Raw genomic sequence first — 17,150 nt, forward strand, 5'->3', positions numbered from 1 at the left:
TGGGACATTATGTAGCACTGGATTAGTATGTGTAAGTTGCGCATGCACGCAGGATAGGTGAGGAGGAAGGTGTGGTAGTCTTGTTTAAATTATCTTTCTAGGGAGTCTTCGTGCTCTTCTGGGTAAATAATTCAGTGATCATGTGACGAATCATTGGTACACTTGCGAGCGACCTTTCGTATTTGTACAATAGGTCAACGCCAAAAGCACACTGAATGAGCTTACCATTCGTACAAACAACTCAGAAGTCATTGACGTGTAGGCCATACCAGAAGCAGGTGCCTTTGCTGACAGTGACCCCGTGAACAGCGGCCGTCTGCACCGTGGGGACTCCCCCGTTTTCTGGTGTTGGTGGTCGTCGCTGTGTGCCGTCGGTCTTCAACCTCAGAATGACGCCGTTCTAGGAACCACCAGTCAAGGGAATAGTTCCCGGTACAGGGTCGACTCTTAACGTTCCAATCGGGCCTTAGTAGACAGTGGATTCCCATGTTCAGACTTAAGTAACGGGGTAAAAGACCTACGATTGTTCTTTGCCTTTTAGTGGAATGAATGAAGTTGGATTTTGAGGTGCATCTTACTCACCCCCTCATTACTGGGTGTTTTGACGCACTAGAAGTTCGATGACCCAAAACAATCAAGAGCACTCGAAATCTCAGCTTACTGAGTTTGATCTATTTATATAGAGATATACATCACTGTAGGGAAGATTCCACTCAGATGCTGCCCTTATAATGGAGATAATAGCAGCAAAACTGAGAGAATGGATTTTAGAATCCTACAGACAAGGAAATGGACCATGACAAAGAAGTACAGCTCATGAGCAAAGCAATGTAACACGTTATTCTTCTCTGTCCTTGCTGAAGACAATTGTGGAAATTAAAAAAAAGAAGAAGAAAAAAATATCCTTAAGATGGTATTGGCCTCATTTTTCTTTCTGTTAGACAGACACATTGTTGAAATGAATAGAATCACTAGAAAGGAGCAAAAATGTTGACTTCTCTGTTGTAATAACGTTCTTCAAGCTCTTTAAGGAAGTAACGATTCGCCTTTTGCCTTTATTCAGCGTGAAGGGATGCCAAAGAAATTTTGTATAGATCACTTTCACCAAAATTCAAAGTGATATTAGGGGTGAAGATTCCTTCGAATGTTCCATACATTTATCGCATATCTTCCATATTTATATAGAGCCAGTATACACTACTCTAACACCATATTGGAATTCTTCAAAAGAATTGCACAAGCATTTATTGGGTGCCTGTTTCATATTTAGCAGTTACGTATTTAACAAGTAAGTAGAATTGAATATTCCATCGCTTGAAGAAAACGATTTCTTCAAATAGTTTACCGAGTGTCGATTTTTAATGTGAAGAAGACAATCCTTTATAATCAAACTCTATTAGTTTCAATGCAGCTTGGATCTGAGGGCTTAAGAAAACTTAGATACTGTTCACTTCTGCGAAATTGCAAGGTGATAATATGATGAGGAAGAGGACTGCCATCTTCATGATAAATATCGACACGCGACACAAGCATTTGGAAAAACTGTTTTCTTCAGGTAGGGTAACATTCCATTCTAGTTACGCATTAAATACTTAATTGCTAATATGAAACAGGAAGGACTTAAGCTGCTTAGCAAACGAAATAGTCTTAAAGCTCATAGCAGAATGGATTTATTGTTTCAGTTGCTGCTCGATATTACTCTACTCCGTGACAGTCTAGTGGGTTCGCTACTTTTTACATGTTTGGAGAGATGTGGGTTCTAATATTGTCGTAGATTAGACCAAAAGGCCTATTCAACAGAATCTGTAGTTAGCCGATCTCATGAGAAGGGAGTACGACTTTTCCGTGTTTTTCAGCACGCATAATATTAAATCGACATGTTAACAGATATAAGCATAATACACAATCACAGAACTAATATCATAGAACTTTGCACAATATGATCCAAGACGTGTGTTTTTGAAAAATTTCCAATACTCAGAAACAACTACTTTTAAACACATTTTTGTGTTTAAAAGTAGTTTATTACATTTTATTATTATTATTTATTATTATTTTTGATAAATGATATAACCATACCATGACAGCCTGTGTTGGGATGTATTGGGGCTTGCTGTTCCTTCTTCAGCATCATGTAGTAATGTTTTTTTAATATTTGCAGAAAGGTAACGAAGACAATGGGGCGTCCGTATATTATGTATCTAAATTTCACATTCTCTGGTTGTTTACCTATTCTGTGGGATGAAAATCCGACTTGACGGCAGAAAAACTGTAGGCTGAAAAAAATATATATAATATATACTGGTTAACTTGGCCAGTGTAAAAAAGTTAATAAAAATTCCTGCGGTCTCGAGGGTTTCGAACCAAGTCGTTTTCCATTTTTTATAGACAGGCTGCAATCATAACTAATGCGCTGGTCGCGAGGGATTAAGCCTTTCTGATGATAAGTCTATGAAACAACAGCGGTAATGAAATTGTTCGATATAAACTGCCACTCAATATCAAAAGTTTAAACTTCGAAATTATAAAATAGCTAATGTCGGTTGGTCTTTGAAAAGGCCAAACGACATTAGCTATTTTATAATTTCGAAGCTCTAACATGATAACTAGTACTGTACTATGTATTTTCGCTTAATTTTCTACTCAGTTAGAGTTATCACTTATGGCAAAATGAGAAGTCGGGAGAGGACAGCAGAAATGCTTTTTTCTGTAATGCAGTTAATGTATATAGGACAATTGTAACGAATATTATCAACACAAGCTTTGAAAAATTATTGTGTTTATAGACAATGAGGCAGCATAACATACAAGAATGTGCTTCTAGAATAATCTTGGGGGAAGTACAGTAATTCCCTCTGCTTCGAATCCAACCTTGCTGGTGTTCTTCAGAATACCAATGTGCCACATTGAGGCTATTGGTGTAGTAAGATTTTTTAATGAAAACAAAGGAGAGATTATTTGCGTATGTGTCTGTTAAACGCCATCAGTTTATTGTGCTGCAATAAAGTATATTCATAGTTGGCTATTTTGATGAAAAAATCGAGTTTCTGGGAAATAAAACCATTCACTCTCGCTCGAGAGTGGAACTCGGCTACATTGTGAAATTAGCCGAGTCGAGATGGAGTTCGAAATCAGACGTTTTCCGCTTTGTGTAAGGTCGATGATCGTAATCACCGTACTAACTGCCAGGGTATTTAAAACGTTTTCCAGCTGTAGAAATGGGATAACGTTGCTATAGATGTTACGGGCTCATTTTAAATTGTTTATTATTCTTATTTGGGTTTTACATTGCATTGCAAATTTTTTCATTCACGATTCCTGACAAAGTGTGCTTTCTTTCTCTCTTTTTTGACGCAAAGTCTTTTAATTGCCTTTTGTGGATCTGTGTCCTTACAATGCGCAAGATTTGTCGGTTTCCTTTCTCCTTTTCCAAAACACAGCACTTACTTCGGGGGGTGGGATGTACTTTCCAGATTGTAGTCAGTTTTGAAATAGTCAGTAGTGCTCAGCTATCCGTCGAAAAATATAACATGTTTTCTTGATCGTCATAAATAACAGTTCACAACATGGACAAATTATTATTATTTTTAAATTGAATTATCTGAAAATTCAATTTAAAAAAATGAACGGGCACTATTTTTGTCGCCATCGATGGATGGGTCTGTGTGTAGACAGGAGGAGAGGGAAGGAATCATTACACTCAAGGCCACAAGGATCCATCGTATTATCCCCTAAAGCATTTTTGTCAGTTTACCTGTTACTGAACAGTCTGGACGAAAAACCGAGTTTGCGGGGGAAGAACCATCCCCTGGCCTAGCCAGAGTAACTCGGCCATAGTGCAATAACAGCCTGTAAAGGCTCCTTCCATCTCATAGAAAGTATCGCATAACTTCGGCCGGCGACAAGAATCGAACCCAGGCCCTTTTCACTCGGCGCGAGAATGCAGCGACTCGATTCATTGCGCTATTTGCGAGGATATTTTTGTCATCGTACTTCATTTTGTATTCTCTTCCACACCTTGGTAGCTATTCTAAAGCAGTGTTTTTTTTTTTTTTTTTTTGTATGAACAGTAGCTATAACAAAAACTGATTTTCCATAGAAAAGCAACATAAAGAATGAAATGAATAACCTATTTCTGTAAATTGAAGTACAAATTAGGTGTTAGCGTTGTAATGTATTATGACGTAGCCGAGTGGTCAGGGGCGCGAGTGCAGTAGCACACGCTCTTTGAGTGGGCCGGGGTTCAAGCCCGTGACTGCTAAATACGATTAACATTTGCATCGATTGATTTATTGTAAACTCCACTGACCTGGTGGTCGTGCCGGCGTATAAACAAGAACATTTTATTTCAGCTATTATTATTATTATTATCATTTAGCCATATGGTGCAAGGAAGCCTGAGGCTTTTGCTGCACCAACCAAAAAAAAAAAAAAAAAAATTCTGAGTTACTCTGAGAAGGAGAGAGAGAGAGAGAGAGAGAGAGTCAGAAATAGAAGGGAACTACCAAGGAAGAGAAGAATAATGATAACCAGCTCAGAACTTTGGGTGTGCCAAGCCCATATTCGCCAGATGTGAGCCCCTGGGATTTATCCCATTATCCAGATATGGGTTTGCCCAGAAGGTGTAAAGACCTTTTTGGCATCTTTCATATTATGGAAACTAATAACAGGTGTCATGAAGGATTATTGCCTGTTTGCTGGATGAATTATTCCCGATTTCCTGAAGTAATGATACATTTTTGGTTATTAAAATTTATCCATATTGTTGCTAGACACTAGCTGTGCTCGCCGTTTTTCCATCCCATGAAAAAGGCAACTAATAAAAATAAAATAAATTATCTGTTTATACTCCGGGACGACCAAACGATCAGAGGAGTTCACAAGATAGACAGAATACAAGAAACAGCACCGTATTCAGCAGTCACGGGCTTGAACCCCGAATATGTGTGATAGTGTGACTGCATCCCATAGTAGAGCAATGGGGAACATGTTTTCTTCAACAACTCGCTTATTTTCGGTTATTTCTTTACAAAACATGTTTACAAAAGTTGGAATTCTGTCGAGAAAGAATTGGCTCTTTTTTTCACATCTTCATCTTTTTTTTTTTTTTTTTTTAACGAAGAATTAAACTGACAGAAAAACAAATGCATTACAACGGAATATACTAAAGCCTCATGGTCGGGCTTCGGGATGCAGTTCTGATTCGCTACACGCAGTGGCACTATCATGTTACACCAGTTAATTTTATCCCTATTTCATTAAATTTTCCATTTAAAGCCTACTCGTGGCCTAAATCGCCTTGGCGCTTAACTAGGGTATCGGAATGAAATCGGAAACTATGCATCGGTTATGTCATGCGTACGCGTTTAGTGTTTCTGCACATATTACCCTGACAAGTGGCCCGGTTTGTAAATTTTTTCCATTTTGAGTTGTGCGCAAACATTAGACCATATTTATGCTTCATAATCTGAAATATTCTTTTTATATTTTAATATTTGTTTGCGTGAGAATTTCTTCTTTTCAATCTATTTGCGACATTTATTGTCCTAGTTTCTCTTTTGGCCAAACTGCTAATTAATTAATAATTCTTTTTATTACTGTAGGCTTTTAGATGTAATGAATTTTATGACGTTAGTCTATACCACGAGCTTGAACATATAGTTCATGTACATATAATTATTTATGATCTTCCTGTGCCACCTCGTTAGTTTATAGTGTTCTGCACATAGAAGTCTACTCTGTGGTGCTCTGCAGCCAGTAGATCAAAATGACGTCTGGGAGACTCCACCGGAAGTTGGGTCAATGAAGCGAGGTTAGTGCCCTAGGGCTGTAATAATGTGCGAGGAGTATCGCAGTGAATTTGTTGTTTGCAGAAAGGGAAAGTGTTCCAAATTTACGAGAGAAATCAGAAGTTCTTTGGCGAATCAAGGAAGATAACTTTATACATTTTAGCATATAAAGAAAACTTTGAAAGAATGCTGCTGTTTGTTCGGAAAAAAAGCTTAACTTTTAACCATCACTCAAAGCATGAGATAGGTCAGTGCACCTCAGTAACGATAAAACGAGGAATGCATTTCTAACAAGCCTTTCTAGAAATTACACGTGGCTTATCTCCTATGTACGAAAAGTCATAAAATGAGTATTAAATGAAAGATCATTGCATTATTCAAAGGAAGGTGCATAAAAAAAATATTTTTCATAAATTGCTGCTAAAGAAAGTTTGGTGGGGTGGCGAAGCGAAAACAATAAAATTTGTGATTATTATGCCCATTTTACCTTATACTTTTAAAATTATTTCATTGAATTTTTTAAAAAACTTAATGATTGTTAAAATTTCTGAATTTGTTTTAAAATAAATAACAGCATTTCCACATTCCTTATACAAAAACTATAATTCCATACACATTCATCATTTACACAAATTTACAAAAAATATAAGAAATATTGCATTGCTGGAAGCCCAAGCACAGAGTTATTGCAATGTTTCTGGTGGGTGAACCGCTTCACCACTGGTTCCATACACATTCATCATTTACACAAATTTACAAAAAATATAAGAAATATTGCATTGCTGGAAGCCCAAGCACAGAATTATTGCAATGTTTCTGGTGGGTGAACCGCTTCACCACTGGTTACACAATTGGCATAATTATATATTTTTTAATGTATATGGAGAGGTTAAATTTTTCCATGTTATTTGTCATGGGGCACATTATTATTATTATCATTAGCCATATGGTGCAAAGAAGACTGAGGCTTATGCTGCACCAGCCAAAAAAAAAATTTCTGAATTACCCTGTGTAAGAGAGAAAGAGAAAGAGAGTCAGAAGTAGAAGGGAATCACCAAGAAAGAGAAGAATGATGATATCCAGCTCAGGACCCTGGGTGTGCCAAGCTCATACTCACCAGATGTGAGCCTGTGGGGTTAATGGTTGAACTCAGTCTTTTTGAAGCTTAAACCGGTCTTTGTTTTATGCTAAAAAGAATCTGCTTCATTTGTGCTCTCCTTAGTAACCCCTGGATTGCTAAATGAGGACATTTCTCTGATTTACCTTGACCAGCTGGCAGGTACATTCTGGCCATTTTTATACCTTGTGTTTTTTTTTTGTTTTTTTTGTCAGCCTTTTTGCTCAAAATTTACTTGGTTTATCCTGCTCACAGTGCCTTTCAAGAAGAGTTTTTTCTTGGATCCTTTGTTTAAAATTTGAACTCTGTTGTTAAGGGTCAAATGATCCCCCAAATACATGCCTATGAGTTTTTGCATATCAGTGGGACAATTGCTAGTTGATCTCTATTGCTTTCAATGAGCTATGGTATCTCCCCCTTCCTTTAAAAGTTCATAGGACACTAGCAGAAATCTTAGAAAGATAAGCTGAATCATTTATTTTTATTATTCAGATTTGCTGCTACATAAGAAATATAAAGCTATCAGAAAATGATCACTGCTATAGATTCTTCAGTATAATAGAAAATGTAATTATTATTATTATTATTAGCCATATTGTGCAAGGAAGCCTGAGGCTTTTGCCTCGCCAGCCAAAAAACAATTTCTGAGTTACCCTGAGAGAGAGAGAGAGAGAGAGATAGCAAACAAGTCAGAAGTAAAAGGAAATCACCAAGAAAGAGAAGAATGATGATATCCAGCTCAGGACCTTTTGTGTGTGCCAAGCCCATACTCACCAGATGTGAGCCCCTGTAACTGAAGTAACAAGAAAGAACAATACCATTGACATACTACTGTACTCTTCAAATGGGGACTGTAAAATTGTTTTTTTTGAGTTAAAATATACTTGAAAGGTGATGCCATCTTTACCAGAGCACAGTGGAAATTCTTGCATTGACAACCTGTTGTGAAGCTTTCTTTTGATGCATACAGAGTAACTGCTTTCATAGAGCTGGAATATGAAAGTTCTTATGTTTTTGGAAATGCATATCACACCAGAACTCTAATTTGCATTGTATTGCTATTCATGTATATTTCATAGCAAATTCTTGTGCTATACAATTTATTATCTTTGAATCCCGGAGGAGGGACCCATGAATACTACTCTGAAAATTGCTGGTTTAAATGTTCTTGGTATGAATATATCCAGAGGCTGACTGGGTCAAGAATTCTTACCAGGCAAAACTTGTAGCGGCCTCATTCTGGTATTTTTGGCCAAAATCACTCTGGCCCACCAGGGTTCCCCTGGTAAGTCCTATGGCCAGTCCACTTCTGAACATATCATTTGCCTATGTAACAAAAAAAAACTAGGTTTTCTTTTTTGTTCATGCCATTTTCAGAAGAAAAATAATGATCTGAACTTTGATACTCTATACAAATCTCAAATATTCTCTACCATAGGATGTTGTTCCCACATATAGCGACATGCCCTGAGTACCTCTCTAAAAATCCTTGACGTTTGGAAAGAGGGAAATAAGCCTGCCCTCACTCAGGCTTAATTTACTATTTCCTCCTTATTACATATTCATTTTCTACTGTATTAATGGTTGGATTATGGTAATAAACGGCCTCCGTAGCCGAGTGGGCAGGAGCGGGAGTGCAGTAGCACACGCTCTTTGAGTAGACCGGGGTTCAAGTCCCTGACTGCTGAATACGGTCGATCTGCCAACCCGCACTGGACCAGCGTGGCAGATTATGGTCCATTTCCCTCAGCATGAATTGTTGAGGAGGCTTCCATCCTGCAGTGGGTTGATAATGGCTGCACTTTACTTTTTTTTTTTTTTTTTTAAGGTAATAAGGAGACTAAGACTAATGGTACAGGAAAGTATTCAATAAAAAATAACCCCAGGGGCTCACACCTGCTGAGTATTGTCTTGGCACGCCCAGGGTCCTGAGCTGGATATCATCATTCTTCTCTTTCTTGGTGATTCCCTTCTATTTCTCTCTCTCTCTCTCTCTCAGAGTAACTTGGGAATTTTTTTTTTTTTGGCTGGTGCAGCATAAGCCTCAGGCTTCCTTGCACCATATAGCTAATAATAATAATAAAAACAACTCCTGTGACCATTTGGTCGTCCCGGAGTATAAACAGAAAATTTATTTTTATTTAATAATAATAATAATAATAATGCAAAACATGCATTGCATATGATTGGGTGCCTCCGTAGCCAGGTGGGCAGGAGCAGCAGTGTGTAGCGCACACTTCTTGATTAGACCGGGGTTCGAGCCCGTGACCACCAAATACAGAGGATGCAGAAAGGTCAGGGAATGACCACCGCATATCCCTGGAGCAATATGGCCTTAGTTGCTAATGCTCCTAAAAACCTAAAAACAAACAAGCATATGATTGGACAGTTAACAAATCTGATGTAACTGTGTAATGTGGTTACTAAGACAATTTCTAACAGCTGATGTTCATCATAGTAGTTTACTATATTAGTAGTTGTAGTTCTTAAACAGTCATTATAAAAAGTATCTTTCTGAGAGCTATTTATGTTGTATCTTGGACTTTTATTTGTAATAGTAGTAGTAATGATATCACAGCAAAGTTCTATATAGCCATGTAGAACAAGTCAAAGCATACACCCCTCTCTCTTAGTATTTAGTACATGCTACTGGGGACGTCAACTTGAAGTTACATGTTTCATTCTGGTGCATACAAGATGGAGCTTTGGTACCTCCAAGTATTAAAAATTATCAAACATAAGCTTATTATTGCTATAGGTACCCCTATGCTATCAGCATCTATGTACATGCCAAGAGCTAATGAGAGGGGGGGGTTTAGGGGGCCCAAAATTGGTCAAGCCAAGACTTTAGTATTACATTTTTAAGTAATTAAATTCATTTTAATAATAGGCAAAAAATCTACAAACAAAATGAAAATGCTTTTTTTTATTAATTTTTTTATCTTATTGATTTATTATATGTTATAATTGATCTTTTGCTTTTTAACCTTCACATACACGTTGATACACAAACCCATATACAAAGTCATGCACTTTGTTGTTTGTTTGTTTGTTTGTTATTTGGTTTTTAGGAGCATTAGCAACTAAGGCCATATTGCTCCGGGATATGCGGTGGTCATTCCTTGACCTTTCCGCATCCTCCGTATTTGGTGGTGCTGCATTTTGCACTGGGGCTCATGTTAGCTCTCAAATTCCCCGTGCATGCCTTGAACTGGCCCTGGTCACTGGTTAATGGGCTGTTATGTATGTATTAAAAAATATCAAACATCAGCTTATTATTGCCACATGTGCTCTTATACTAATAGCACCCATGAGTATACCTTGAACTGGTCCTAGTCATTGGTTAATGGTCTGTTTTGTGTGTATGCTATTTAGAGCTAGTGTATTTCAGTATGCAAAATGGAAGACCCAAAAATATTAAGGTAGGGCCTTGATAATTTTAAGCCCTCCATTTTTTTTTACCAAATTTTTTTACTCAGCCGACAAGGCTTATAGGTAAAACTGATTCTATTGTAATTGCACCACCAATATTTTGACATTTGTAATTCCATCTTTCATAAAAATTAATCAAAACATGTAAATCAACCATCCTGTATCCATTCACATTCTAACTACAAAGTTGCCAAACTTACTTTTTTCTTCTTTTTTTTCATCACTGTTTATTCTTTCCATGCCAACAAGTTCATTTAGCTTCACAATCCTTTCTTCATCCGTTGTGTTGTGGTACTGTAGACTTCAGCAACCATTTATGTTTGGGATCTCTGTTAAAAAAAATTACTAATAATAATAATTACTTTATAGTCAGTACTCAGATCCACCAGAATGCTTCCCTTTGATAAATTTATAATTTGGTTTTTAAGTGTTGGTAAACTTCCAAAAAAAAAAAAAAAAGTTTTACAAATTGTTCAAGTGGTTATTGCTAATTACAAGCTTGAATACAATTGTAATTAATTGTAGCATCCAAATGTCAGAACCATTGAGGACTGGTGTTATAATATTTGCATATGTTTTGACAAAACATATATTTAATCTTGCTTTTGTTTCCAGATATTAGACATCTGACTGTTAATATTTTCTAATTTAAGTAATGTTCCTACTGTTTTCAGATGACAAAACAGAACTAATATTTGGCTTAGATTTTTGATTCCAGAAGAATTTTTCTGCAAAGTTACAGAAAAATAGAACTTTTAATATCTACATATATTGCTACATATATTTCCTTAGTTCAATTAAAAATTCACATGACAGACTTTTTCCAAAAATAAATAAAATACAGATTCTGTTATAATTAAAAACAATTAAATCAGATTGTGTTTTTTCATCCATATACAGTCAAACCAGATAAAATTCATGCAGTTTACCTTTATGATATGTGGGCCTTAGTTGCTTTGGCACTTGTCTTAGACAATCCAACTGAACTTTGCAAACTGAACTCTTTTTCAGTTGGAAATAATTTCAACTGAACTTCCCAAACAATAGCCATGTTTAAGAAAATGAATCTTGCACATTACATTGGGAGTTTGAAACCATTTATTGCAATCACATGTGATTGATATCATTATTCAGTTATAACAAAATTACTGTTTTCTAAATGTTATATTATTGTTCAAACTCAGCTCTCTGCAGATGCTTTCAGATGTTTCATAATAATTCCTTTTAGTTAAAATTGTACTATTTCTTTAATGAACAATTAAGAAGCAGAATCATTTTGCAATAATAATATAAAATTTTCCTTTACATTCATTTCAGTATTCAGCTTTATTGCGACTTCCAGATTCCATGTCATACAGAGAAAAAATGGAGCATGTCGATCACCTTATTGAAGCATTAGACCTTAGAAAATGCCAAGATACTAGTAAGTGATAATCTATTAATGTTTTCTTTGTAGTGATGTTCACTGTTGAGTCTTATTGTTTCTAATATTCATTAAAACTTTCTTGCACCATATGCCTCTACTATGCTAATGCGTCACTAGAGGTGTCAACATACATGATGTCAGAGTCAGCCAGTGATGTGAAGGTAGGCACAGAAGTGTAGTTAATAAGAATGTGCAAAATTTTATGGACAGAACTCCTCCACTTCCTGATGAATGTAAAGCTAGTGAGGATTACATTTTTCATGTTGGCAGAATGCCACGAAATACTGTTAACTGGGCATATTATTAACAGTTATTAATAGGGTTCCATACTGAGTCCAACGCTATTTGTGATCAGGATCAAGAGTATATTGGAAGATCTTCCAAAAACTATTGAAGTGTACATGTACACAGATGACCTCACTATATCCTGCCTATCACAAAGTATGAACACTATTGAAAGACAGTTACAAATTGCTCTAAAAGAATAGAATCCTGGACTTTACGCAATGGATACCATCTTGCTGAACAGAAATCCACAACCACTCATTTCTGCAAACTACGGTCACTTCATCCTGATCCAGCTAAAGATAAATGTGCCAATTCCTCTTGCTCACACTGTCCGTTTACTTGGTCTGTTACTAGATAGAAAACTGAACTGAAATTGAATAAATTGAATATTCTCCGGTGTGTTATCCATGTCATGGGGTGCTGATTGACATACCCTTATCCATCTTTATAGAGCTCTCATCAGGTCCTGTTTGGACTATGGTTCTCCAGTATATGACTCTGTGAGGAAGAGTACTTTAGAGCAATTAAACACAATCCAGCACTGTGCTCTTCGAGTTTTTCTAGTGGCTTTCAGAACCTCCCCAGTTCAGAGCCTTTACATCGAGATCCACGAATCTCCTTTATATCATTTCCGGGAAAACATTACTTCTGCTGTATGGCACAAAAATCCACAGTCTTCCCTCTCACCCTTGTTGGAGATGTTTGTACATCTCCAACAATAGGAGTCACTTTACAATAGTAAACCAAATGAAAACCGACCAACTTCACTTAGACTTAAGGAACTTGCTCAATCATAAAACATAGAAATCGGCAATATATTTCAGGACATAACAACATCAGATCCACCCTGGACAAATATCTGTGCAATTTACGATGATTATTTTCAACAGTGGAGAAAGAACATCTTGTCCCCCTCCAAAATCGCATAGTTACATGAAACTCACTCTGCTTCTAACTCACAGGCCTGTAAAATCTATACAGATGGATCAAAAACTGAGACCCAAGTAGATGCTGTGACAATCTTCCCATCATTCACTACATTTGTGTCATTACCATTAGAATGCAGTATTTTCACTGCTGAGCTTTATGTTATAAACCTAGCTCTGGACCACATTACTGAACTTTTAATTACGCCTGCTTTGATATATACTGATTCACTCAGTGCTGTCTTTGCCATAAGGAGTAATACCAACTTCTCTCACCCTGTAATAAAACAGATTCATTCTGTTTCTTTCTTGTAAGGAATCGAACAAAACTGTGACATTCTGCTGGATTCGAGGACATTGTGGAATAACAGGAAATGAAAGAGCAGATCTTGCAGTCAAACAACCAGATGCTTCTCTTTTGCAGACTTTTCAAACTCCATATTCTGCACAGACATGATAGGAGGAAGTATATGATGAGAGCCTTGTCGATCAATTCGGCCCTGGAAAGATTGTGCAAGGCTCAAGGGGTAGAATTTTTTTCAGCCTGGACTGTACTTGTTAACAGGAGAGACTGCTTCTACAGGGGTGGGATACACTTAAATAGAAAGGGTGCAAGAATATTTGCTGATGCTATCGAGGCAGTGTTAGGTGGGTCGGAAAACTGCTAGCTTGGGGGGAGACAAAGAATAATAGATTAACAGTAGCCACTGGCAGAGGTGAAAGAGATTCTTGCACTGCTTCTATTGGAATGAGCAGAAGCCTGAAAAACAAGATGCAGGATATTTCAGAGACTGCTGGGAGTCATTGCGGTACAAGTAAACACATGGGTTGTGTTAGGGTAGCTAAGAAAAAGAACAGGTGCATGTATACTTGTGTGTACACCAATGCTAGGAGTTTAGTAAATACATTTGATAAATTTGAGGTATTGCTCAAAACATCAAAGGCAGATATTGTTGGGATTTCAGAGACGTGGTGTCACACAGATATAAGGAATGCAGAACTGGAATTTGGGGAGTACAACGTCTACAGAAAGGATAGACAGGATAGGAAGGGAGGAGGGGTTATGCTATTAGTTAAGAAACACATAAAATCCAAGGAAGTGAAGCCAGTCGACATCGCTGGACAGTGCAGTGTCGAGTCAGTTTGGTGTGACATAAGCATTGGGAGATCAAAATTGAGAGTAGGAGTGTGCTATAGGCCTAATGAATCTGATGAGTATAATAAGAAACTGTACAGGGAAATAGAGTGGGCCAGTAAATCAGAGAGTTTTATATTGGGGATTTTAATTTCCCAGATATTGACTGGAATTTGGGGGCTGGTTACTCACACACTAGCAAGGCTTTTGTGGATTTATTGGATGATTGTTTTCTACACTAGCATGTTCGGGAGGCAACTAGAGGGAGTAATACTCTTGATCTGATTAACAGTAGTGATTCTTCATGCATTAAGAATCTGCAGATAAAGGAACCACTAGGTGGCAGTGATCACAGTGTGCTGAATTGGGATTTACTCAAGGAGGTAACTACCATCAGAGGGAAAGGGAAGGGTTTTTGCTTTAGTAAAGGCGACTACGATGGACCGAGATAGTATTTAAATTCTATACAGTGGGACCAACTGACGATGTTACCAACAGAAAATTCAAAATGGGACGCATTCAAAGAACTTATCTTGGAAGCTACTAGGCTTTACATACCAACTAAGAAATATTGTTCAAAGTTTAGGCCTAAATGGATGTCAGATGAACTAATGAGACATATGGCAGAGAAGAAAAATGCATGGGATACATACAAATTAACATGTGACACAGAAGCCTGTGATAGATACAAGTTTATCAGTAACCAAGTTACACAGGAGGTTAGGCAGGCGAAGGCAAATTACGAGAAATCTTTGGCAAGGGATGCAAAGAAAAACAGCAAAGAGTTCTTTACTTATGTAAACTCTAGAAGGAAGGGGATGAATCAGATTGGTCCACTTGATATCGATGGGTCAACTGTTGATGACCCTGCTCAGGTAGCTAACAAACTAAATGAATATTTTGCATCGACATTCACACAGGAGGAGTTATTCAGCGAGGGGAATGCCAGAGGTGTATTCAACTCTGGCAGTAAGCTAGAGAATTTTGTAATAACTGAGAGTAAAGTGGAGGAGAAATTGTTGAAGATAAACACAAGAAAGGCACCTGGGGTGGATGGGATCTATCCAGTTATATTAAAGGTGGTAGCAAAGGAAGTAAGCAAACCCTTAGCCATAATTATGAGAGCTTCCTTGGACTCAGGGGAGGTACACACAGACTGGAGATGTGCAAATGTGACCCCAATTCACAAACAAGGATCAAAGGCTGACACAAGTAATTATAGACCTTTGAGTTTAACTTCTGTTCCAGAAAAATTAATGGAGGCACTGGTTAAAGAAGCACTGCATGATCATCTAGACAAGACTTAAGTTATAGCTCGGACACAGCATGGTTTTGTTAAGGGGAAGTCTTGCCTGACCAATTTGATTGGATACTATGATGCAGTCATAAAAGAACTGGATGCAGGGAATAACTTTGATATTATATACTTGGATCTTAGAAAGGCTTTTGATACTGTTGCACATGGAAGACTGCTGCACAAATTGGAGCAGTGTGTCATTGGAGGCAAATTGCTGCTATGGTTAAAGGAGTGGTTGAGGGGGGGAGAAGACAGAGTGGTAATCAATGGACCCTGCTCATCGTGGACTAATGTTATTAGTGGAGTCCCTCAGGGTTCAGTGTCGGGTCCATTATTGTTTTCTGTATTTATAAGTGATATTGATGATGGTATATCAAGCTTAATGTCCAAGTTTGCAGACGATACAAAGGTTGGCAGGGTTGTCAAGGACACTACTGACACTATGCTGCTGCAACAGGATCTGGAAAGGTTGAGCAGATGGGCTGAGAGGTGGCAAATGAAGTTTAACATTGACAAATGTAAAGTACTACATATGGGAAACAGCAACCCCAGAGCAACGTATCAACTCTGTGGTGCTACACTGAAAGTGGTAGAGAATGAAAGGGACCTGGGGGGGTGGTTGTGCAGGCAGATATGAAGTTCTCTGAGCAGTGCAGACTGGCTGCAAGAGTAGCTCATGGTGTATTGTCAATGATATATAGGAAATTTTCTAGCAGGGATAAGGAGGTGATTATTCCCTTGTATAAGGCAATGATCAGGCCACACCTAGAGTACTGTATACAGGTCTTGACGCCTCATTTCAAGAAGGATGTAGGGCTGCTGAACGAGTACAGAGAATGGCATCAAGATTAGTGAATGGAACAAAGGTGTGCTCTTACGAAGAAAGGCTGAAGTTTTGCAAATTACAGTGTCTGGAGACTAGGCACCAGCGAGGTGATCTGATAGAGTTGTATAAAGCCTTAAATGGTTTGAGCATGCTCAATGCTGATGGGATTCTTCCTCTTGCTCAGAATAATCACCTGAGAGGGCATAAATTCAAATTGAGGAAAGACAGATGTAGGATAGATGTGCGGAAATTTGCCTTTAGCCAGCGGGTGGTTGGTTGGTGGAACAGACTTTCATCCCTTTTCGTGGAAGTTGATAGCCTAAATAAGTTTAAGACTCAGCTGGACAGGTATTTTGAACCAACAGAGGGGTGAAGTGGAAGTGTTTTTTTTGGCTGATTTTGCATAAGCTTGCTTTCTTGCATCAAATGCCTCTACTAATGCTAATGCTAATATACTGATTATAATCATATTATCTGTAAAGCATGTTACAATAGCTGGTAACTAATCTGGAGAGGTTGTCCAGGAAACAAACTATACCAAATAAAACTAGAACCAAAGCTGTGGCTCTCCAGCTTCCGGAAAAGCAGATGAGAAGAAACAATTTTAGGAAGGCTAAGAATTGGGCATACTCACCTCACTCACCTGTATCTATTAACTAATGACAGCACTCCCCAATGTACATCATGTCAAGAACAACTGACTATTTTCTATTTGTTAGTGGACTGTCCTCACTTTCAAAGTATCCGCTTAAACACCTTTAAATCAATTGCTATTACACAGCCATCAATAAATTTATTGCAGATTCTGGGAGATGATCCTAATAAAAAAGAAATATTTACTTTCCTAAATCATATAGGAATATATCATAAAATATAACAGGATATAATATATCATAGAATATATCATAAAATTA

The 17,150-nt window shown here is 37.6% G+C and overlaps 1 protein-coding gene across 1 annotated transcript in view; it reads left to right on the plus strand.

Moving 5' to 3' along the window:
* The window catches only part of LOC150085299 (uncharacterized), a 285,468-nt gene that overhangs the window by 187,258 nt on the left and 81,060 nt on the right, over positions 1-17,150 (plus strand). Inside the window, exon 6 of the mRNA XM_090374519.1 lies at positions 11,656-11,761. Coding sequence (XP_090230645.1) covers positions 11,656-11,761 — 106 coding nt within the window. The remainder of the gene's footprint in view (positions 1-11,655; positions 11,762-17,150) is intronic.

This window comes from Mastigoproctus giganteus, chromosome 5, assembly GCF_048544385.1.
Source record: "Mastigoproctus giganteus isolate SK-2022 chromosome 5, ASM4854438v1, whole genome shotgun sequence".
NCBI lineage: Eukaryota > Metazoa > Arthropoda > Arachnida > Uropygi > Thelyphonidae > Mastigoproctus > Mastigoproctus giganteus.